Genomic DNA, 24,347 nt, shown 5'->3' on the forward strand with positions numbered 1-24,347 from the left:
TTTCTGAATGAGAACTAATGTGATCTTGCCTGGGCAGGTTCCTGAAGTGACTTCTCACAGTTCCTGCCAGCCCTGCTGCTTCACAAACTCAGAGTATGTCAACAGCCAGGCAGGTTCTGGGATAAGAGACTGTAGGAAGTGTGATGGGTTACTGAGGTACGTACTGTCTCTAGTTCTGTTTACTCTAGTGGCTAGATCTGAATTCCCTATTGTCAAAGATAATACTTAAAAAATGAAACTGCAGTAATTAGGGGCAAAGCTGCTAGCTCTTGAGGGTTTTGATAGCAGAAAAGGATCATTAAACACAGATGATGTGTCTGGGGTGGAAGGAAAAAATAGAACACTGTATCTAAGTAATTTAGCTATAAATGAGGGCTAGGGCCTCAGCAGATTACTCTAGTAAAGGTCAAATGCCAGATCTGGGTGGCTGCTGCAGTGGCTATGCCCTTCAACTTCACCTTCCCAATGCAGGATCCAGCCCATCTCAAGCTCTTTATTGGCAAGAAGACTGCTGAGCACAAAGGAACTATTCTCTAGTGGCCTGTTCTTTTCCTCACAGCAAACACACACCTCTTTGGGCACTTCAGACCTCGTAACTTCATCAGTTACAGTGCAGTGGTATATACACATTATTCCACAGCCATCTATGGTGGTAGAAGTGTAGGAACATATAGTGAAGGAGGCAGCTGCTGCTTTCCTCCCAATGCAAGTCCACTGCAGGTCCACTGGGAGGCTTAAGTGACAACCAAAATAAAAGGAATAAGTACTCCACACAATTAATTGTTTTCCCCAAATGATCCTGAGAAAAACAAAGTAAGCATGCAGGCTCAGATAGCAGCACGGTCCATGGAATGTGAGCAGTGCTGGACTGTAACACAAGTAAATTATTAGGCTTTCAATGTATTTCACTCCCAGCTGAAGTGAAAGGTAAAATCAAGTATTTTATGAGACCTTCACTTTTGTTTGTTTTTTTTAAAGTTCAGAACAACAACTTTTGGATGCCCCCAAAAGGTGCTAAGAAAGAGGAAAAATACTTACTCTCGTCCATAATACTTTGGCCTGTTCTCCACCTAAATGTTGAGAGAAACGAAAAGACCCATTAAAAACTTCTGTTTTTCAATAAATTACACAAAACTCAGTTGTGCATGATTGTCAACAAGGCCTGCTGCACCCATCTAAGTGACAAAAATCAGCAGATTCAAAGTGGTGACTAGAACATGATTATACCAGATGAACAGAAAAATGAGACCAGAAGAGGTGATTTTCCCAATGGGTTGTTGAGGAAAAAATAACAGCTATCAATGGTGAAAAAACCAGAACCACATAAAACCCATAAAATCTGATCAAATGCATGAAAAAGAGTTTATTGTAGCTTTGCCCAGCTAGCATTTATACCATAAACCAAGGCTATGGTCCAGCAGGAGATGCCAGGGGGATTAAAACTAGATGATCTTTGAGGTCCCAACAAACTCAAGCCATTCTATGATTCTGTTTTTATTACATACCTTTTAGCTTCTTAAAACCACATTTTGCTTATATATAGCAACTGATTGGAGGTTTAAAGAAAAAACCCAAACCACAATACAAACACAACAACATACTGTTGGGGAAAACAAGGTTTCTGGATTTAGACACAGCCTTCCATGCCTTGAAGTCTCAAGCACTTGCAACCTTGATGCAAAAGTACATCAAAGTCTTGTGGAAGGCCTCCTTGTTACTTTAAGACCAAGTTTTAGGAATACCACGCTCTTGTCCAGAATCTGGATACACCTGCTGCTCTGAACCCTTGCCCAAAACTCAGCTTTTCATTACGTGCTCACAGTGCAGGCCGGCTCGGCAGGGCAGCGGCGGTGCCAGCAGGGGGAGCTGCTGGGCAGGGGCGCTCTGTTGCTGGCACGGCCGGCCCCTGCCCAACGGCGGCCAGCAGGCGGCGCCCTGGCCCCAGCTGCGGCGCGGACTGGAACAGGGCTATAGCGGCCCGCGCACCTACACACCTTCACCCCACCCTCTGTGCCCCCACTCCCCTCGACACACCTCCACGTCTCCACGCACACTCCACACACCCACACCTCCACACCTCTCCCCACCACCCCCCACACCTCCACACACACAGAGAGCATCCCCTGTCGCTTGCTCCTGGCTAGCAACAAGCACTACTGGCTCTTGTTTTGATTACACCTCATTATTTCCCTCAGAGAAACTTTAATTTCTGAACAGCAAAGGCATAAATGTCACATTTCTGATTCAGTAACGCACACGCCAGGCACTCAAACTGCAGCAGCTGACTTTCTCCCCTGCAGTCACTGAGGCTTCGGCGCAGCGCAAGGGGAAGGAAAGGTTGTACAAGATAATGAGAATCTTCAATAGCAGCCCGATGGGAGTTCAATCAAGTCCTGACTGCGCTTCTTCCCCAGCTCGGCGCTTCTTTTCTAGCACAGCACTAACAATAGCAGGATCATACCCTTGGAGCTCCTGCCTAGGAATAATCATAGAATCATACAATTGTCAGGGTTGGAAGGGACCTCAAGGATCAGCCAGTTTCAACCCCCCTGCCATGGGCAGGGACACCTCACACTACATCAGGTTGCTCGAGAGCCACATCCAGCCTGGCCTTAAAAACCTCCAGGGATGAGGCTTCCACCACCTCCTTGGGCAACCTGTTCCAGTGTCTCACCACCCTCATGATGAAGAACTTCTTTCTAACATCCAATCTGAATCTAGCCATTTCTAGTGGTTTGGTTTCTTTTTTCCTATTCCCCCTAGTCCTATCACTCCCTGACACCCTAAAAAGTCCCTCCCCAGCTTTCTTGCAGCCCCCTTCAGATACTGGAAGGCCACAATAAGGTCTCCTTGGAGCCTTCTCCAGACTGAACAGCCCCAACTCTGTCAGTCTGTTTGACTGAGGAGAGAACCTCCAGCCCTCTAGTCATCCTCATGGCCCTTCTCTGGACACATTCCAGCATGTCCAGATCCTTCCTGTAACAGGGGCTCCAGAACGGGAAGCAGTACTCCAGGTAGGGTCTAAAGACTTGGTACAAACATTTTTGAGCTCTGAGGGGCAGGAAGGAGAGGCAACAGCAAGCATAGAAGTGAAGGGAACAAAATCAGAGGGACTGCCAAAGCGTAGGTGCTGTTTCCCTGTGTGCAACTCAGAGAAGAAAGTATATTAATTCGATTTTTGTTGAGTTTATATTTTTTTAGGTTAAAAAAATATAAAGAAAAAGCCATATTACCTTAGAAAGGTTGTTCAGGATCACAGGATGTTAGAGGTTGGAAGGGACCTCCAGAGATCATGGCGTCCAACCCCCCTGTGAATCCAGTGCAGGTCACACAGGAACACATCCAGATAGGGCTTGGAAGGCTCCAGAGAAGGAGACTCCACAACCTCTCTGGGCAGCCTGTTCCAGTGCTCTGTGACCCTCCCAGGGAAGAAGTTCCTCCTCATATTGAGGTGGAACCTCCTGCGCTGTAGTTCCTATCCCTTGCCCCTTGTCCTACCACAGGGTGTAAGTGAGCAGAGCCTGTCCCCTCCCTCTTGACCCCCAGCCCTCAGATATTTAGAAACATTTATCACAGAATCACAGAATCACCAGGGTTGGAAGAGACCTCAAAGATCATCGAGTCCAACCTGTCACCACAGACCTCATGACTAAACCATGGCACCAAGTGCCACTTCCAGCAGCTGTCAGCTTGCGTGCATGAAGCAGGAGGGTAGATGCAGCAGCTGAGGTGGAAGGACCTCTCCTTCCTGGGCTCCCAGACAGGCTGTGATTGCTGCCACTGGGCTGCTGAGCTTCCCAAACAGTGCATCCCCTCTCAGTCTTCTCGGGACTAAACAGCCCCAGGGCTCTCAGCCTCTCCTCATAAGGCAGTGCTCCAGTCCCTGTGCTCATATTTACTAACATCGTGTGATGCTGCCTTGCTGTCACCCTTAGGAGCCTTAATGACCCCATAAAACTAATTTTTATATGCAAACATAAAAAATAGGTATCAGAAGCTGGGTTAGGTAATCTTCCTCTCTTTCACAGAAACAAAGGCCACCGAGTACACTGAAAACAGTGGCAAGGAACTAGCAGATGAAGTTTAATTCCCACAGAAAATTAAATAAAAACTTTACACCACAGATGGTAAAAAAAACCAATCAGGATTCAGAATTTGCTTGGTTTTAACAAACACAGCTATGCCTTGATTGTGTGTATAAACTGAATAAACCCCAATGCTCTCAACCTCTCTCCTCAGGGAAGTCATCGTGCCCTGTACTCTGCACTGGTTAGGCCGCACCTTGAGTCCTGTGTCCAGTTCTGGGCCCCTCAGTTTAAGAAGGACATCGAAACACTTGAAGGTGTCCAGAGAAGGGCAATGAGGCTGGGGAGAGGCCTTGAGCACAGCCCTGTGAGGAGAGGCTGAGGGAGCTGGGGTTGCTTAGCCTGGAGAAGAGGAGGCTCAGGGGTGACCTCATTGCCCTCTACAACTACCTGAAGGGAGGTTGTAGCCAGGAAGGGGTCGGTCTCTTCTCCCAGGCAACCAGCACCAGAATAAGGGGACACAGCCTCAAGCTGTGCCAGGGGAAGTTTAGGCTCGAGGTGAGGAGAAAGTTCTTCACCGAGAGAGTCATTGGTCATTGGAATGTGCTGCCCGGGGAGGTGGTGGAGTCACCATCCCTGGAGGTGTTCAAGAGGGGATTGGACGTGGCACTTGGTGCCATGGTCTAGTCATGGGGTCTGTGGTGACAGGTTGGACTCGATCTTTGAGGTCTCTTCCAACCTTAGTGATACTGTGAGCCTACCTCAGAAAGATAAAGGAATTAACAGTACTAGCACTCAACCTCAAACTATATAGAAAGTATAAAACCAATCTGGAAATAACTCCCTGAGCCATTGGAGGCACATTTTGTATCCTTCTCACAAGGATTTATACATACATATTTCTATTAATATATATATATAGACACTCACACACACATATCTATCTATATACATATATATATATAAACCCAAACCCAACAAACGAAACAAACCCAAACCAACCAAATTTATCTGTGAAATTAAACAGCAACTGACTGAACTGCCCTAGACACAGCGATTTCCATTTTTCCCCCTGCTATTCAGGAGCTCCCTGAGAATCCATACAAAGCCCATCAAATCCTATATTCTTCTTCCCCTTCCACAAAACTGAAACCTTCCCTCCAACCCCTTTTAGCCTGCGAGTCTAAAATAGCCTCAATGTCAGCACTCGGCCTCAGGCAAGAAAGACACTGTAATACTTCCCAAAATGAACCTCCAGATCTGCCAGACCATCCAGGTGCCCCAGAATCTAAAAACTCCTCTCATGCTCACTGTAACCTTTAGCCTGAAATAATCATTTCACTCCTAACCAACTTTACCACTAGAACAAACACAAGGAAACAAAGTTTCAGCAAGATAAAAGATCAAAATAACATCAGGGTCTCCAGATCAAAACCAGAATGGTAGAATGAACTTGGAAATAAACCAAAAGCCTGCACAATTGATGGAGCAGAGGCTTGAAAGTATCAAAGGAGCCAGTAGGGCTGTTTTGTGCCCACCACAGACTCTTTACAAACTTCAAGGGAAATTCTATGTATCCCAGAAGGCAAAGGTGACTGAAATTCAGTTGGGATTAGCTTTCCCTCTCCTGCTCTAAATGGGCTTGCACACACACAAAGCCAGGCAGACCTGCCAAAGAGAATTCTTAGTGGTGGAAAGAACAAAAAATCCACAGGTAGAAAAGTGACTGTTTCCTTATGGTAGGAGCCCAGAATAATCAGCTTTATTCTGAGGACACAGACACTTACATTTTTTTCATGGATAATAGTTATGAAGAACTCTCTCATCACTTTCTGTATGGTCCTCACAATTTCCCTGTTCAAACCTTTCTCAGCTGACCAGATGTTTTGTCCAGCATCCTGCCCCATCTCCCTAGATGTTAAGGGGAGAGATCAGAGGGTCTGAGTAATTTAGGACTTACAGACAAAACCCAAGTACAAGCCCAAGTAAAATTATGTAAGGCAAATAACAGATTTTCTCTAGGAAAAGGCTGTTTTGCCTTGAAGAGCTCCACTTCTTACTTTTACTACTTTCATACAGAGGATAAATCAAACAGGCTCTCTCTCTCCACTAAAAGTAAATGGCAGCTTTCAATTCAAATGTGAAACAGCGATTCTCTGGCTTGGGAAAAGGTATTATTGCCAATATCAAACCAAAACTGTTGTTGCAGAGCAGGCACTTCTAGCTGCTGTTCCAGAAACCATGGGGGAAACACTGACATTTACTATTTAAAACTCACAGTTGTATAAATTATGAATAAGCAGTGAATGGCTAAACTGTTTTAAACTCAAAGTTATGTTGAGTGGGAAATAAGATGTATGGTGAAACAGCCTCAATCACTACTAACCTAGTACTCCTATGAAGCCAGCAACATGCAGTGGCATCCAATCTCAAAGCATGCTCAAAGAGAAATCAAACTCAGCACAGCTCTCCTAGCATTCTCCAAAGGCCTTTGGAAGCTCACGTCTAAGACACGCTGCATACACCAGCCTTGACTCCCAGCCTGCCAAACCTGATTGCCTCTTCCCACCCTAAAACAAAAATAAATAAATCCCTGACTGGTACACTTAGTCTAGTTTTACAAGTTTGGGTTTTGGGTTGGTTTTCCTTTTCAATGCTACAGCATATTCTTCAAAGCGTGGAGCTGGTCGTGCCGGGGTTTGGAGTCAATACTGAGAAGGAAGTAAGCCTTAAAAAAAAATTAAACAAATGCACTAGCTATCAAAGCTAATTCAATATCTTAAGTCTACATAATGTTAATGTTGACTGAATTTTAGTGCCCTGGGATTTGTGGCTTCTCTTTTGGCCAGGATGGTTTGCCCCTGACTCGACGTACTCCTGCTAAGGTAACAGATTATTGTATTAAAATCCCACACCGCTCTGCAAGATAACTCATCACGAACCTCCTGGGAGTCACGCAGGCAAGAGGTGAGCATCCCCTGATGTGATACATTTTCATTGCAAGCACTGACATCAAAGCCACACTGCACTGAAGATTCAAAGATACCCTGAAGAATTCTTTCTGTGTAAGTATACCACAGAAATATGATAACTCTAATTTTCAGGGAAAATTACCTTCTCTTCAGCTTCATTGAACAAGACACATTTCCTTATCCAGTGGCCAAAGCTGAAATCCAAAAATGGTGGGATGAAATTTTAGAAATCCCTCTAGGACAGCAATCTGCCTGTAATTCAGAAGGGCCAACAGAGCTTAATGTTGGATATCTCCTTTTTCAACCACTGCTTTAATACATCCATGAAAAGAATATAAAAGGGGAAGGGAAACAATAAGGTGGGTAGCTGCACCTGGCTGTCTGTTCTTTTCTGTAGTACATAGGAAAAAAAGCAGAGAAACAAGATCCAAGAGCTAATAACATCAGCTCATGGCAGGCAGTGAGGCTCACAAGCCCTGTGAGGAGAGGCTGAGGGAGCTGGGATTGTTTAGCCTGGAGAAGAGGAGGCTCAGGGGAGACCTCATTGCCCTCTACAGCTACCTGAAAGGTGGTTGTAGCCAGCAAGGGGTTGGTCTCTTCTCCCAGGCAACCAGCACCAGAACAAGGGGACACAGTATCAAGCTGTGCCAGAGGAGGTTTAGGCTGGAGGTGAGGAGAAAGTTCTTCACTGAGAGAGTCATTCATCATTGGAATGTGCTGCCCGGGGAGGTGGTGGAGTCACCATCCCTGGAGGTGTTCAAGAGGAGATTGGACGTGGCACTTGGTGCCATGGTCTAGTCATGAGGTCTGTGGTGACAGGTTGGACTCGATGATCTTTGAGGTCTCTTCCAACCTTGGTGATACTGTGATACTGTGATGTTCCCAAAGGAAGTTCAATCTGATATATTTTCTGTTTGGAAAAGTCCTAATTATATTCCAGCAATTCTAGCTGCCTACAAATACAGTTTTTTTCAGGTCAGTTAGACATAGAGAAATAGAAGAGTTGGAAGAGAAGCTTTCAAGACACCACCCCCCTCTCTCTCCCCCCCCTCCTCAAATTAAACTGTACAGAACAGGAGTTTATTGCCTGAACAGTTCAGCTTCTGGCAGAACTGTCATAAGCCAGCAGTACAATCAACAACAGAAAAGGATTAAGGAAGATTGGAAGCTTCTATGCAATGTAACAAGAATAGAAACAAATTCCAAAATGTTGTATTTCATTACTTCTTGGGTTTGGTTTTTTTTCCCTCCAAACTTTTGTTACAGAAATCTCTCCTTAGGTCAATCAGTGTGCCTAACTTTATCTCTGAGTAGGACAAGTTATTTAACAGTACTGACTCTAACAATTTTAACTGGGAGAACAGTCTTTTTGAGAGGAAGCATTCCCCTACCTTTTAACCACTTCCTTACTATTCCCCCATCAATCTCTCTGGCACTCATATTTTCAGGGAAAAGCAACTCTTAGTTTTGCTTAGTGTATCACAAAGCCTGCTGGTAATTTTGCTAGCAGGAGAAGCAGCAATAGAAGATCTGTACTCCCTGGCCAAAAACAGGCCAGCTATATACTCTCACTGTGTACACACATAATGAAAAGTAGTCTTCCCCACTAAGACTCTCAGCCAATGGCATTCAGCATGAGTGATGGCACAGGCTTCATCTGACAAACCTATCCAGCACACATAACATCATGAATATGTTCATGTATTTGGGCTGTGTAATGAGGGAGGAGCAAAGACAATCCTCAGAGACAAACCAGCAAGGCACAAGACCCCAGCAGGTATTCCACCTGTGCTGCCCATATTTCAGAGGCTCTCCGGGAAGGTGATGGAAATAGTTTTGGAAGTCTGCATCTCCTTTTGGCATTCAGTCGCAGAGCCATAGGGAAGCTAGCATTATGGCCACTTGATGGATAAACATTCAGGCACGTGATGGTGAGGGACTACAGTGCCTTCTGCAAAGTAGCTGGGAGCAAGATGTCAAAATCATTCCAAATACCAGAAGGTATTAGGCACATCTCTGCAGTAAAGGATCCTGACATTGTTACAGATCATCAAACGAACATGAATCACTGAAGCTGCCTGTTGCAAAAACTGCCAAAACCAGAATGTCACACTGGGTTATAACAACAGGAGTGCAGCCAACAAACACTTTACAGTAATCCTCTACTTGCAATGTCCTCTCTGAAAGTCTCCAGCTGCAATATTCTGAGAGTGTGTTAGGGCAACACATCTCAAGCAAGCCTGGATCAAGTAACTGGAGTGAGCAGGGATTAAGCAACTGTGAAAGACATGAAAAGAGATTGGCCTAAAGAAAATAAGACAGAGAGGGGCTGTAGCAGAGAGGTTCTTTCCACTTTCCAGAGGAAATAAAAGAATTTGTTCCCTGTGTGCTTACTAGACATGACAAGAAATAATAGGCTTAACCTACCAAAAAATCAGATCCTTAGTGCTTAGGAAAGTGTTTAAAGTAATTAAACACTAAATAAATGAGCAGAGGTGGTGATGAAATCTTCAGCTTTGCAAGGCTTTAAGAAGAGGATATGCAAACATCCCCTCCTGATGCAGGGTTGACAACCTCTTGAGTTTCTTCTGGCCTCAAGATACAACGGTTCAGTCTGTTCCTCATCTCTGCCTGCACTGCTCTCAGGAGACAGGGATTAACAAGGAGCAGACTGAATAGGTTGCATAAATCACACATAAAACCGCAGTAATACTATGTCTCTGCCCACCTCTGTGAGGCTCTCAGACGAGAAGACAGCAGGGAGAAGGCAGTGGATTGTGAATTGTTCTAGAGGAGAAAGACCAACCTTAAGTGATTAAACTGGTCACTGTTTGCTTAAATAACACAACCCAGTTTAAACCTATCAGCACAGCAAAGCACCAAATTGTATTTGAGATATGCAAACAAAACACTCTGCTGTAATATTGACAGCACTGGGAAGAAAGCAGGAGTGAAGTTCTTCACTAATGGGAAGGATATAAAGGAAAGATAGAAGTGATGAACATAAAGAATGCTTTTACTAACTGCTGCTCATAGCTGCACAGCTTCCCTGCTCTGCTGTAACGTACATGGAAGGTAAGATGCATAATGCCCCTTTTGCAGAAGGATAATACATTACAAAGAAACACAGGAAGCTCAGCAGCTCTGACAGTTACTGTACCACTTACTGCAGGTTGATTTCCAACCAGTCAAGGTTATTTCTGTAAGTTTTAATGAAAGTTTCTTTGTTTGTGGGGTTTTTGTTTGGTTTGGTTCTGTTTTTAATATGGTTTGCTTTCTTTGTTTACTTGCTTGTACCAAACTTTCAAGAGAGCTGCTTTAAAGCATCCTTTATGAGGGCATTTTTAACTCAGGTTTGTTTCCTATCTGTGACCTTGGTCCAGCAGCCAATAATCAATATACCAGATGAGACACTATAAACTTCAGAAGGGAACAGAAACCTTCCCCAACACAGACATCTACTATTGTTACTAAAGGAGAATATATTTCTTTATACTTTCAGCTGTAATAGAAAAGAGCAAGATTGAACAAGAAAAGAAAGGGAAATAAAGTATTTTCTCACCTACTAAAGAAAAAAATGTGCTTCTGAATGTAAACCAAAATAAAGTTTAATCTAGAAAGCTGCTGCTAAATAGCCAGAGGACATAGGGTCACGTTCAAACAGGGTCAATAGCAAAAGCAGGAGTAATTTGTTTTGTTATACAGCTTCCATTCACACAGTAAAGCCTTCATTAAATGTAAAGAGGAATGTCAATGCTATGTTGAATATGAGACCAAAAAATTGGAGTATAGCATTTAAGCTGTGCTCCTTTTGTTTCAAGAGTGAAGTGTGGTTTAAATGGGAGAGAAAACACCCCTGGCAGCCACAGATAAATGCAGTAAGTCCTACCAAAGGTCTAAATGCTGCTTGGAACTCTGGAACAGTGAGAAGCACTGAAGCATTTCTGTGACACATGCCACAGCAGTTCACAGTACATCTGCACAAACTTATTGGTGTTATGTCACCTGCCCTAATGTATCTTCAAAACCCATGTTTCCTCACCAGCTCACTGGTATTTGATGTAAACATGTAGCCCTTCAGCAAGGTGCCTAGTGAATGAGCTTGCCAAGTGCCAAATGAACATTTATAACCAATCTGCTAGACACTGGTTATAATCTACGGTGCAGGCTGAAGCTGTGGAAGTAAAGTCAGAAAACAACCCATCGGAACTGATGGTGAATGGATAGGTAGAAAAGGGGAAGACAAGCCCCTGTGCACCCCTGTGGGATGTGAGGGGCACTGCCACTTCATTACACTGGAAAAACATCCCTACATGGGAACAAGAGAAGGGTGAAAGCAAAAACCCAAGCAGGAATAAAAATATCAATTCAGTTTATCTCCTCTTGTTGATTTTATGGCACTTCTGCTCTGTACTTGAGAACTCCAGGTGTGTCCTTTGAGTCAGGCTTAAGGAATAAATGAGCTTGGATAGTGCTAGCTACTTTTCCTGAGTCTGGAAATAGTATTCTGATAGCTCCTGTGCAAAATACTAAGTCAGAGAATATTTATATGCCAAATGATGAACAACATAGTAACTTACAGATGCTTTCTTTTCAACAAAGCTCAATATTTTGATAGCTAATGATGAGACACACACTGTTCATAAAAAGATCTCTATCACATACATGCCCTTACTAATCTGTACAGGGCAGTTAAGATGTCTCACTATGCATTATTCACTCATGATGGTATTTCAAACAGATAAGCAAACATTTTGGAAACAAAAGATAAACAGAAACCTACATTGCAAACCTGAATTTTCTTTCTGAATCTTGAAACTCAGAAGTCCCATGTTGATATCTGCTTCTCTTCAATCTTCCAAACAGACCTAACTGGCTGATTTGATCATTCTGTGTGTGCAGCCATATACAGAAACACAGAATACATCTGGTTAGAAGAGACCTCAAAGATCACCCAGTGCAACACTGAATCTTGTCCCTTACTTAAACATCTGCAGGGGCATTAGCTCCACCACTGCCCTGGGCAGACCATTCCAGCCCTTTCTGTGAAGAAATATTTCAGCCCAAACCTCCCCTGGTGCAGCTTGTAATCATTTCCTCTAGTCCTGCTGCCTGACACCAAGGAGAAGAGGCTGGCCCCCTCTTAGATCCAGCCTCCCTTCAGGTAGTGGTAGAGGGCAATGAGCTCTCCTCTCAGCCTCCTCTTCTGCAGACTGAACACCCCCAGCTCCCTCACATGCTCCCTGTAGGTCATGTGCTCCAGGCCCTTCATGAGCCTCATGGCCCTTCTCTGGACACACTCCAGCACCCCCATGTCCTATACACATATGTGTACAGGAAGTATGGGAAACAAGACAGGTGGATGTGTAAAGCTTCTGTATTTATTCACACTAGGAAATAAAAGTTCATCAACTACTCAATATCCTGTGTTTCTCATAATTCTTGACTCTTGAAAAAGACATCAGGCCCTTCACAAAATACCAGTGAGACAGCAGAGACAGTAAGGCTCCCTTCTACATATTATTTAACCAGACACAAGGAATAGTGGTCTAAGCTGAAAGGGATAGATGAATCTATTTGAGCACAATGTTTTTTCACCCACATGTAGGATCATTGATAAATTTTATCTAGGTTGAGACAGGAAGCAAGCTTTCATTTATTTTTGTCTTGAAACCCACCGACAGTCGACATCATGCAAAAAGGAAAGGAACTAGATGAAAAGACCACCTGGTACACAAGGATCAAAGGAAATGAAACAGTCACAAGAATAGCAAATTCACAAGCACAGACATGCACACATCACTCACATCCGAGGAAAAATGGACAGGAGGATGAAACTTCCCAAAGAAGCTCTCATGCAAAGCCAGTGGGATAATGAACAAGTTCACCAGTCCTTAAATACAGCTACATACAATTCATGCTCATTAGTCAGAAGCTGCTGCCTGCCTTCCAAAAAGAAGGCTTTGACTTTTCAATTCTGCAGTGATCAATAAATGCATCAATTAGAATAGAATAGAATAGAATAGAATAGAATAGAATAGAATAGAATAGAATAGAATAGAATAGAATAGAATAGAATAGAATAGACCAGGTTGGAAGAGACCTTCAAGATCATCGCATCCAACCTATCATCCAACACCACCTAACCAACTAAACCATGGCACCAAGCACCCCATCAAGTCTCCTCCTGAACACCTCCAGTGACGGCGACTCCACCACCTCCCCGGGCAGCCCATTCCAATGGGCAATCACTCCCTCTGTGTAAAACTTCCTCCTGACCTCCAGCCTGACCTTCCCCTGGTGCAGCCTGAGACTGTGTCCTCCTGTTCTGGTGCTGGCCGCCTGGGAGAAGAGACCAACCTCTGTCTGTCTACAACCCCCCTTCAGGTAGTTGTAGAGAGCAATAAGGTCACCCCTGAGTCTCCTCCTCTCCAGGCTAAGCAGCCCCAGCTCCCTCAGTCTCTCCTCATAGGGCTTGTGTTCCAAGCCACTCACCACCTTCGTTGGTTCATACCATAGTCCTCTGGTCAGGATGAACACCACTCTCATTTGAAAATCATAACCCAGAACATTAGTAAATCAAACCTGACGACATTCAAGTGGAACAGACAAATCTCTTTTGTGTTTTTTTAGCTGTAAGTACCTTACATGAAATGTTTACTATTGTGTCTGCAGAAGAATTAGAAAGATCTCTTCATCAGTCATTAGTCAATGGAGTGTTAAAATGAGGATGATGTGGCTTCGTCTCAGTGCTCCACCACCTTACTGCATAAGGGTGAGACTTTGTGGAGTCCAGACAAGATGACATTTCCTATCAGTACTTAAAAGTGCTTTGGAAAAAGCACACTGTCAGTTTTGTCTGGTGTGATGACTACAAGGGAATTGTGGACAAGCAGTATTCCATCCTCCCTTCCTTATTGCATTCACTGCTGCAAATCACAGGCATTCTATGAGGGAAAATCCACTATGAGGATACCACAGAAAAATGACATTGGGTATAACCCCACATTTTAAACACAGCAGGAAATCCTGCATGTGGTCTGTTTAGAGGGATGCTGGATGCAAAAAATCTTTACATTCCACATGTCCTCTGCATTATTTCAACCAAGGCCCTTCCTGGCTTTCAACTGTTTTCAGCCCCTTTAATGCAGGCAGGCTTTCTACTTTCACTATGGATTTCAGTTTCCTCCTTCTGTTAATATCTATTCAAAATTGCTCTTCAGCTTCATTGGCAACCCACAGGCTACTGCTGTGTCCTCCTTGTTTCTTTTTGTTTCTATCATAAAGACAGGATTATAAAAGCATAATTAAAGCAGCAGCAGCAATATTATAAGAACTTGAAGATATGGGCTCTATTAAGTCTTATATGCACAAACATTTTCATTAATGAAAATAGGTTTCAGAGCAATTCTGTTCATTTTCACTTAATTGCTGGCTAATGGGGTCTCTTGGTGTGTCACCGTGTGTGTTCTGAGGTTTCTTCCTAAGGAAAAGATAATATCATATTCTGAATTAGCTTAGACAAGCTCTCAGGACTGACAGTAAGAGAGACCTCCTCACGGTAGTGTCTGACTTTTTTGCAGTAAGGTGATTTGAACAAGTGCCATGAAAATTCCCATTTGCTCCCATTATTTACCACCAATTTTATGGCCAATTTCAGTGCCTATTACAGCTCTCCAGTACTTTACCACAGGATAGACATTGCCCTTAGACAGATGAGGACAGAGGGAAGGAGGAAATATTCAGCTCGCAAAGGTCGCTAAGTGATCAGAACAAGGGAATTCATGGAAGACTTATTGCAACGATTAAACACTTATTATCCAGTCAGATCCACTGCACAAACATCTTACTAAGGCTTAATTTTAACAACCTTGCCCAAGCTTACCTAATCACGAGCCTTTTCTTCCATAAAACATTTTTGGACGTGAAAGAAGGGCTAACAAAAGCAGGCAGCATTTTTAAAGTGCTCTTCAGTATTGCTGTTGTTTAAATGATGCCCCGCTAATTGCATTGTTCTCAGCTCCAATCGGTGCTTCAGGAGAAACTACAAGGACAACTGAGTAAAGAATAATTTGGACAGCTGAGTAAAGAATAATTTGCAGGGGTTCAGTTTTGAGGCTGTGCAATTATCCTGTATTCTCCGCTAGCAATGTAAAAGATGGCAATATCATCATTACATATCTGCTAGTGACCATTTCAGCAGCTATGCTCCATGAAATGCCACTATGTGTACACTTGCTTTGATAAATCTGGGTAATGGATACCCACAGGGTCTAAACAGTTCCTGACCCTCTGATGGCTATAGTGAAAGACTCTCAGTAGCACAGTCTGAATGTGCCATAATTATTTTAGTCTCTTACAATCACTTAAGCAAAATGAAAAGAGAAGAGATACCTATCTGTATATGTTGTTGTTTTTTTTTTTCCAGAGAAAAATCTCCCTTTTGTAATCATGTTTGCTTTGACTCAAGAAGCCATAATTTTTATGCTTTAAAGGCAGAAAAAAATACTTTCCATTGCTGCTGACACAACCTATTTGGAATTCAGAACGACAAGGAAGGCAATTAACTGACATTTTTCTACATAATAATATAAGTTAGGGCTCTAAGGCTTTGTCTACACTAGGGAAATTTAGAGGAGCCTCTCATTGTTGCTGACACTGGCTTGGCCAAGGCACTGTTAGGAATATGCAAGGTCTAATGCAGATAAAATCAGTAGCCTCCAAAATTGCTGTCAGCAGTTAAGACTTTCTTGGAAGGGAACAGGAATAGCCCTCATAGGTATAAATATCTCTACACAAGTAATCTAAAAACTCATGGGTAAGACTCACTGCCTCGTCACAGGAAATTTAGAACAAGCCTACTGATTAACCAAAAATTACTCTGAAATCATGCCACCCTCTTGCCTTCATTCTTTTACTCTGTTAAAGTCCCCATTTCTATAAACCATTTATTTAGAATAAACCAAACCAGGTTGGAAGAGACCTTCAAGATCATCGCGTCCAACCCATCAAACAATCCAACCCACCCAAACAGCTAACCCATGGCACCAAGCACCCCAGCAAGTCTCCTCCTGAACACCTCCAATGATGGCGACTCCACCACCTCCTTGGGCAGCCCATTCCAATGGGCAATCACTCTCTCTGTATAGAACTTCTTCCTAACATCCAACCTAAACCTCCCCTGGTGCAGCCTGAGACTGTGTCCTCTTGTTCTGGTGCTGGTTGCCTGGGAGAAGAGACCAGCCTCTGCCTGTCTACAACCTCCCTTCAGGTAGTTGTAGAGGTCACCCCTGAGTCTCCTCCAGGCTAAGCAATCCCAGCTCCCTCAGTCTTTCCTCACAGGGCTGTGTTCCAAACCCCTCACCAACCTTGTTGCCCTTCTCTGGACTCGTTCCAGCAAGTCAACCTCCTTCCTAAACTGAGAGGCCCAGAACTGGACACAGTACTCGAGGTGCGGCCGGATACCTTAACTTGGCCAGCCTACTCCTGAACTATTTCTTGAACTTAACAAGTCTTTAAAATGTTTTGAGTTAAGTCCAGGAAGTCGACAGCTTGAATTGTTTTCTGAGAATTTATGATTATTTTTTTTAAATCAGCATTTCTGTAGAATAAAGCTCCAAAAGATCTTTTAGAACATTGCTTCCTCACCCCACAAATATGATTCTCTGGTGCCTATCATCCCACTTGCACAACATTTCAAAGCTACTCCACCACCTGAATGGCAATTTTTAAATGAAACTTCTTCTGTTTGACAAAAAAAAATAAATCATTAAAACATTGCTGGGAGGAATATGGTTACAAATGAGGGTATTGGCAGAAATCCAATGTTATTGGAAAGGAGAGGATATTCACACTCATCTTGCTGCCAGTGCTGATTAATTAAAAGCAGTTAGATACCTGAAGCCCTAAACCAGTTCATTCAATGTGATTCCCATCGCAGGAGCGACCTGCTTCTGCTGACAAGGTATTTATGCAGGCAAAATAAAAGGGGGGAAATGGTGATAGCAAAGCTCAAAGACACAAAGACGTAAATGTTCATGTTTTATTTACAGCCCTGCTTTTAGGCTGGTGGTTTGCATACCAGCAGAGGTGATTTCTGTCTCCACAGCAGAGTTAATCAGGAGATCCACACAGTCGGATGGTAGAACCATGGAGACCTGAAGCTACAAGCGCTTGTGACTAAGGAGTATCAAAGAGGTAATGGAAGAGGACATGAACATGGAGAATGTGAAAGATGGCAATGGAAAAGAGGAAGGAATGATGGAAATGCTAAGAGGTGAGAGAAAAACAAAACTCCAGCCTGTCATGAGTTTATCTGTGGGTGTTACAGATTTTGTTTGTAGCAGATGCTTCGATTTCCTCGCAAAGAGGACAGAACTTGGCAGTTATGAATGAAAAACGTCTTCCCACCAGCACAAAGGATTTAAAACTCTCTGAATTTTTTTCTTTTGTCTGGAGTAGTTTTCACTTTGAATTATGCAAGAGAAAACACCCTCAACAAAGTACAGTTCCTATGATGTGCACATGGATACATAAATCTAACCTGTCAGTCACACACCCTGCTGGCACCTGCTCTCCAGATGTTGGATGAGCATCACGTTGCATACTAAGTAACTATCATAGTGCCAATTAATGTAATTCCACACACATAACAGAAAATTAGGTTTTGAGATCCTTCTATGTAGCTGACAGTAATTTAGGATTAATAAGCCACCATCTTCAGTGAAGTAAGCCCCTACAATCATCAGATGACACTTAAGTCAAACTAGAATCATGATGAACAACCCCAAAACACCCACCTTACAGCCTGTGTGCTGAGGAAATGCTGAGAGGTGCTACAGGAACATAGTGCTGAACTTTATCTCTAAAACTAGTATGTAGTTCTACTCTGTATAAAGCTGATAATATGAACCACAAGAAGCAATCAGGACGCCCCACTCACAGCATCACAGGATATTAGGGGTTGGAAGGGACCTCCAGAGATCAGCAAGTACAACCCCCCTGCCAGAGCACAACCATAGAATGCACAGGAATGCATCCAGATGGGTCTTCAAAGTCTCCAGAGGAGACAGCTCCACAACCTCTCTCTGGGCAGCCTGTTCCAGTGCTCTGTGACCCTCACAGTGAAGAAGTTCCTCCTCATGTTGAGGTGGAACCTCCTGTGCTGTAATTTATATCCAGTGTCCCTTGTCCTATCATGGGGTGCAAGTGAGCAGAGCCTGTCCCCTCTCTCTTGACCCCCAGCCCTCAAATATTTAGAAACATTTATTAAATCCCCTCTCAGCCTTCTCTCCTCCAGACTACATAGCCCCAGGTCTTTCAGCCTCTCCTCATAAGGCATGTGCTCCATGTCCCTTAGTCATCCTCGCAACCCTCTGTTGGACTTTGTCCAGTAGATCCCCGTCCCTCTTCAACTGGGGAGCCTGAAACTGGATGCAATATTCCAGGTGAGGTCTCACCAGGGCAGAGTAGAGGGAGAGGAGAACCTCTCTGGATCTGCTGGACACACTCCTCCTAATGCACCCCAGGATCCCACTGTCCATCTTGGCCACAAGGGCACACTGCTGTCCCAAGCAGAACTTGTTATCCACTCACTCTCCCGTCCCCAACTACATGTAAAAATAAAGCACATCATCGGTATTGTAGTGGTTTTTTTGGCTCTTGGGTCAAAGAACCTGGTCAACATAATATGGTTTTAGCTTTTTTTCCTGTAGATTTCAGCCCAAATACACACTGAATATTTATGGGCTTTAAACATCAGGCAAAGAGAGTAAAGCACAACTTTAGTTGTACATAACATGCTCTTGAGTCTAAAGAAATAACTTCAATACAGCACACAGTTAAAGACTTGACAGCTGTACCTTTACTCAACTTACTTGTGCTGATAATCTTGCTTTTAGAATGAGAATACAATGGATCCTCCACTTTAAAAGAACATTTTACCTTGATTTGGATTTTTACACATGGAGGCAATCTAACAGTGCTTTAACTGAGTATGCTTAATAGATTTTAGATTACATTTGTTCAGATGAAGTCACATGTATCCCCATAAAATGAGTTCACATTGTAGGCAAGTGGTCCTAAGCATCCCATGCTTACTAGTCAGATTTTCTCAAGACAATTTCCTCCTCAGTTTCAGTATGAAATAAATACATAAAATATTAGGGTAAACTTTTATCTCACACAAAGTGAAAAAGTCCTCACTGAAAGTAAATAAATTGTTTAACTATTTACAACTGTATTACTACTAGTTTAATACCTGTTGTGTGATATTCATTCAGTAAACCCCTCAATGTCCTCTCCTTTAGAGAACATTGGCTGCAGAGACTTACCTGTCAATTATTAAAGAATTTTGGAGAGGAAGAAGGTCTTTCTAAAACCCTTCAGCACACATGCACTGGAGTCCCAAAGGGCTACAGCGTGATCCTTCTCCCCAAGCCTTGTCTTTGACAGGGAAAAAGGATGACACGAGGGCTCACCCACTCTGGTGTTTACTTGATCTTCTTAGCATTCTGCACATACGTCTTGGGATCATCCCAAACTGACAGGCCTTGAAGACTCCCAATCTGAGGCCAAGGCCCTGCTCTCCCTGCCCTGAAAGAACTGGTAGGTGGCACTTGAGAAGAAAATGCAATGGCTTTTTAGTTGAGGCTCTGTGTGGACTCAGAAAAGCTGGATTAAATTCCTGGCTTTGCTATGGAAATTCTCTACCATGCAGGGCAACTGCTGGCGCCTTAGGACAAAGCCTCCTGCCCCACGCAAAACTGGTTTCAGACTGTATCTGTTAACGTTTGACAGATGCTGTTCTAGGGCTCTGCTTCAGTGGGTGCACAGTGTGGGAAGCAGGTAGAGATCAGGATGATTGTTTCTGTCTCCTTTGATATCATCTTTTACATCTTGTGCAATCACTCCATGTGTTCAGTACTTCTGTTACCAGTATTACACGTCTAGCTGCACAAAATTTGTCCCTGCCACTGCAGAAAATAAATCTATCACAGTTTTATTGACTGAGCTGAGACATCTACACGTTTCCCATTACTATTATGCCATGCAGGTTGAGGAACTGACATATTTAACTTAGTAGAAATGGAGAAATACAGAAGAATAAAACAGGGAGACAAGGTGACACAACCCCGTAGATGTCCACATACCCTATAATCTTTAAAGTTTCTGTGACAGAGCTAAACTCTCTGGCTACCACTTCAGGATGCTGGTTTGAACATAATACATCCCAGAATGCATTCAACAAACTGGAGCTACGTGTCTCATGTTGAGACTTACCACACAGACATTAACATGCAGATATAGGAAGAAAATACACCTCTAATTTTGATGAGGGAACACAAAACTTTAGGCAGTATACAGAGAAGCACACTAAACAATGATTAATGAGCATCTGCCTAATGAAGGTGCTTCTGGTGGTGAATGAGGTCTCTGTGCCTAATTAGAAAATATGAATCAGCTTTAATGGATCAATCTTAAGAAAAATTGTTACATAAAACAATTGCTCAGAAAAATTAAACTGAAGACTATCCACAGACTGCACAAAAGAGATTTTTTTTTTGGGGGGTAATCATAGGCTGCTGACAATTCATCAGCTTTAACAAGGTAGAGCAAAAGAAGAACTGACCTCCCGAGGACAGATGATTCTCTTGGGACGCGGTGCCTCTTGTTGCAATTGATACACTGTCAAACACAAAACCCAACAGATCGTTAGAAGATGGCAACATACACAAACTTTCATTCAGCAGAGGCTTCTTAGCCAGAGGCTGCTGAGAAAAATGCAAATGCACAGGAAAAGACAGCAGCAGTGGAGGTATTTCAGAGTATCTGAGTCATTCATATGAAAATTGGCTGTTGATCTGCAAGCTAAGTGAAGTGATGGCTGATTTAACTTCTAGGAGTATTGTGTCCTTTTGTACTTGTTGTTACGTTTCTCTAGCATGGCAGACCAGCCAGAGAGATTCATTAGGTGTGCCTTGGGATAAAAATCTCACTTTTGCACATACAGTGCTGCAGCAACTCAAGGACAGATTGCTCCCAAGTAACACCCACTTTTTGGATAGGCCAAGAAAAAGTTCAGCAGGGGGTGGAAGGGTTCACCACAGTCCCATCATTTATTTCAGGATTTGCTGGCCCTTCCTGAGGAGCAGGCAAACATTGCTTTCAGAACAATTACACTCTATTCAAATGCCCTTGGATCAATTTTGCAGACCTTCTGAGGGCTGGAGGAGGGAGAGCTGAGGCTAGGGGGTAGTTGCTGAACCCTGGCCTCCAGCCTCTTCACTGAATGTATTTAATGAGATCCTCTCCTTCTTTTCCACTTCAGAGTTGTGAGAAGAAGCTGACATGCCATGACAGTAATCAATTCCAGTGCAGACAGACTGTCTCTCCATAACTCCAGTAAAAATCCCAGAGGTTTGGACTGCCTCCCTGGAGAAAGGCCTTCTGTCTGCTGACCCTCCAGTATTTGGAAGCGTGGTGTCGTGCCTGTGCATTTTTTTCAAAGCTCAAGTTTCCAGACAGGGCTCTTGCCTGTGAAACTCAGAATTATGCCCCACAAGGCAGCACGTCATAGGACGAATGTAAATGCCTGAATGTTTGATAAACACAGAAGCCCTGTTGCAGACAGAAGTGGTAGGTGTTACTTTTCTGCACTTTCTCTTTGCATGGGACTCAGAGAAGTGAAATCAGAGAAGGGAGCACATCCACAGCTTGCACACAAGTTTGTCACTCAGGGGTGTGAAAGCTTTGGAGGCAAGGCTTTTGATACTGTCCCCCACCGCAAACTCCTGACCAAGGTGGCAGCTCATGGCTTGGACAGCAGCACTCTGTGCTGGGTTAGGAACTGGCTGGAGGGCTGAACCCAGAGAGTGCGGGTGAATGATGCCACATCCAGCTGGCAGCCAGGCACTAGTGGTGTCCCCCAGGGATCAGTGCTGGGCCCCATCCTGTTCAATATCTTTACTGATGATCTGGACAAGGGGATTGAGTCTATCATCAGTAAGTTTGCAGACAACACCAAGCTAGGGGCAGGTGTTGATCTGTTAGAGGGTAGGAGAGCTCTGCAGAGGGACCTTGACAGGCTGGACAGATGGGCAGAGTCCAAGGGCATGAGATTTAACACATCCAAGTGCTGGGTTCTACACATTGGCCACAACAATCCCATGCAGCACTACAGGCTGGGGTCAGAATGGCTGAGAGCAGCCAGGCAGAGAGGGACCTGGGGGTGCTGGTTGATAGTAAGCCGAACATGAGCGAGCAGTGTGCCCAGGTGGCCAAGAAGGCCAATGGCATCCTGGCCTGCATCGGGAACAGTGTGGCCAGCAGGAGCAGGGAGATCATTCTGCCCCTGGACTCTGGACTGGTTAGGCCACACCTCGAGTCCTGTGTCCAGTTCTGGGCCCCTCAGTTTAGGAAGGAGGTTGACTTGCTGGAAGGTGTCCAGAAAAGGACAACAAAGCTGGGGAGGGGTTTGGAGCACAAGCCCTGTGAGGAGACGCTGAGAGAGCTGGGATTGTTCAGCCTGGAGAAAAGGAGGCTCAGGGGACACCTTATTGCCATCTACAACTTCCTTAAGGGAGATTGTAGCCACGTGGGGGTTGGTCTCTTCTCCCAGGCAACCTGTGACAGAACAAGAGGACACAGTCTCAAACTGCAGCAGGGGAGGTTTAGACTGGATGTTAGGAAGAAGTTCTTCATAGAAAGAGTGACTGACTATTTGGAAGGTGCTACCCAGGGAGGTGGTGGAGTCACCATCACTGGAGATGTTTAGGAAGAGACTGATGGGGTGCTTGGTGCCATGGTTTAGTTGATTAGATAGTGTTGGGTGATAGGTTGGACTTGTTGATCTCAAAGGTCTTTTCCAACCTGGTTAATTCTATTCTATTGTATTCTATTCTATTCTGTTCTCTGCTCATGTCATGTCACATCCTTTTCCTGACCCAAACTTCAATCCTGTTCCTTGGAGGGGCACAGAAATAGAGTTCATGACTTCTTAAGTTCCCACTGAATTTTGACTAAGGTTTTGGATCTAACCTGCATCACTCAGCACTGCCAGACCTCCTGCTACTTTTGCACAAGATTCATGGTAACTTGTGATCCTTCTTACCTCTTGCAATCTTGTGACTAAGATCCAAAGCCTTCCTTTCACTCTTTTGTGATCAAAAGATGTGGGTATCCAAAAGTATTGTGAAGCAGAGCATGAAAATTTTACTCCAGAGTTTGTTTTTCAAAAACTCTTATTCTAGAGCCAAATATCACAATTTTAGAGTCCATTTCTGAGTGTCTGAAGTCAGTATAACCACTGATTCAGGAAGTTACAGATGCTTAATACTAAACATATCTAAAAGAAAAATAGTAATTTATTCCCTGATAAATTTCCAGCAGAGAGAAGGAACTCAAAAGGATTCAGAATATCACCACAATATGATGGCTTCACATTTAAAGATCTACCACCCTAATTGATTAATTCAAACTGTAATTGACAAACCATACTTTGTAAAAATCCTGGGTTTCAACAATCAAACTTGTTAAATATTCACTGGCATAGCAAAATAAGTCAGTGGAGCTGTTTCTAAGATAAGCTTGATAGCTGTGGTGCACAACAAGCTGGTCTGACAAGCACATAGGAAGCCTGTCCTGTGATGTGCTGCATTTGTGAGAAATGGGAAAAGCAAAGAAATGAAATGACTGAAAGGATCTCTGAGGCTGATAATGCTGGAGAAAGAAGGGGGGAAAAAAAGAGTCAGCAGGAAGAAATGATCGTCAGGAGAGAGTAAACATATGAAGGACTTGAAGGAAGACACAAACCCCTGGATGTGATAGGATGCAGTGGGGGATTCAGGATGCATGCAAGGAAGACAAATCCTCTTAACTGTATTTTTAATAGCCTGGAAAATGCTGCTGCCAGTCTCAGAGAGGCACAGGTAATTAATCTGCACAGTCACCTGAACTGAGAAAGATATCTTATTTAGAAATACACACTGAAGGAAAATGTAGTAAGATTATTACTATACAAATAAATAGTTACTAATGCCACCACCACCAAAAATAACAACACCACTATTATTATATGCTGCCTTAAAGGTACTAGATGAGAAAATGGCCCCAAGTAACAAGAGTGATTAAGATCATGAATGGTGGTAATCACAGAAAACATAATGAAATGGGAAATGGTTTCCTGGGAAAGATAAAAGAATTCAGATTTGGCCATATTAGCTTTAAATGGAAGGATATTAAACTGACAACTCAGTGGAATGACTGGAGAGGGATTAGAACCATCAGATGAAGGGAGAAAAGATAGATCTGGAAAATAAAGAACGTGTCATCATGGTATGGGATGTCAAGC

The 24,347-nt window shown here is 43.5% G+C and overlaps 1 protein-coding gene across 1 annotated transcript in view; it reads right to left on the minus strand.

Moving 5' to 3' along the window:
• Nucleotides 1–24,347, minus strand: part of CHN2 (chimerin 2) — a 216,492-nt gene that overhangs the window by 89,841 nt on the left and 102,304 nt on the right. The window contains exons 3-4 of the mRNA XM_068152369.1: nucleotides 20,628–20,683; nucleotides 1,039–1,070 (exon numbers count right to left, since the gene is read on the minus strand). Of these exons, the coding sequence (XP_068008470.1) occupies nucleotides 1,039–1,070; nucleotides 20,628–20,683 (88 nt within the window). The remainder of the gene's footprint in view (nucleotides 1–1,038; nucleotides 1,071–20,627; nucleotides 20,684–24,347) is intronic.

This window comes from Melanerpes formicivorus, unplaced genomic scaffold, assembly GCF_026170545.1.
Source record: "Melanerpes formicivorus ecotype bairdi unplaced genomic scaffold, bMelFor1.0.p_v2 SCAF_23, whole genome shotgun sequence".
Lineage (NCBI taxonomy): Eukaryota > Metazoa > Chordata > Aves > Piciformes > Picidae > Melanerpes > Melanerpes formicivorus.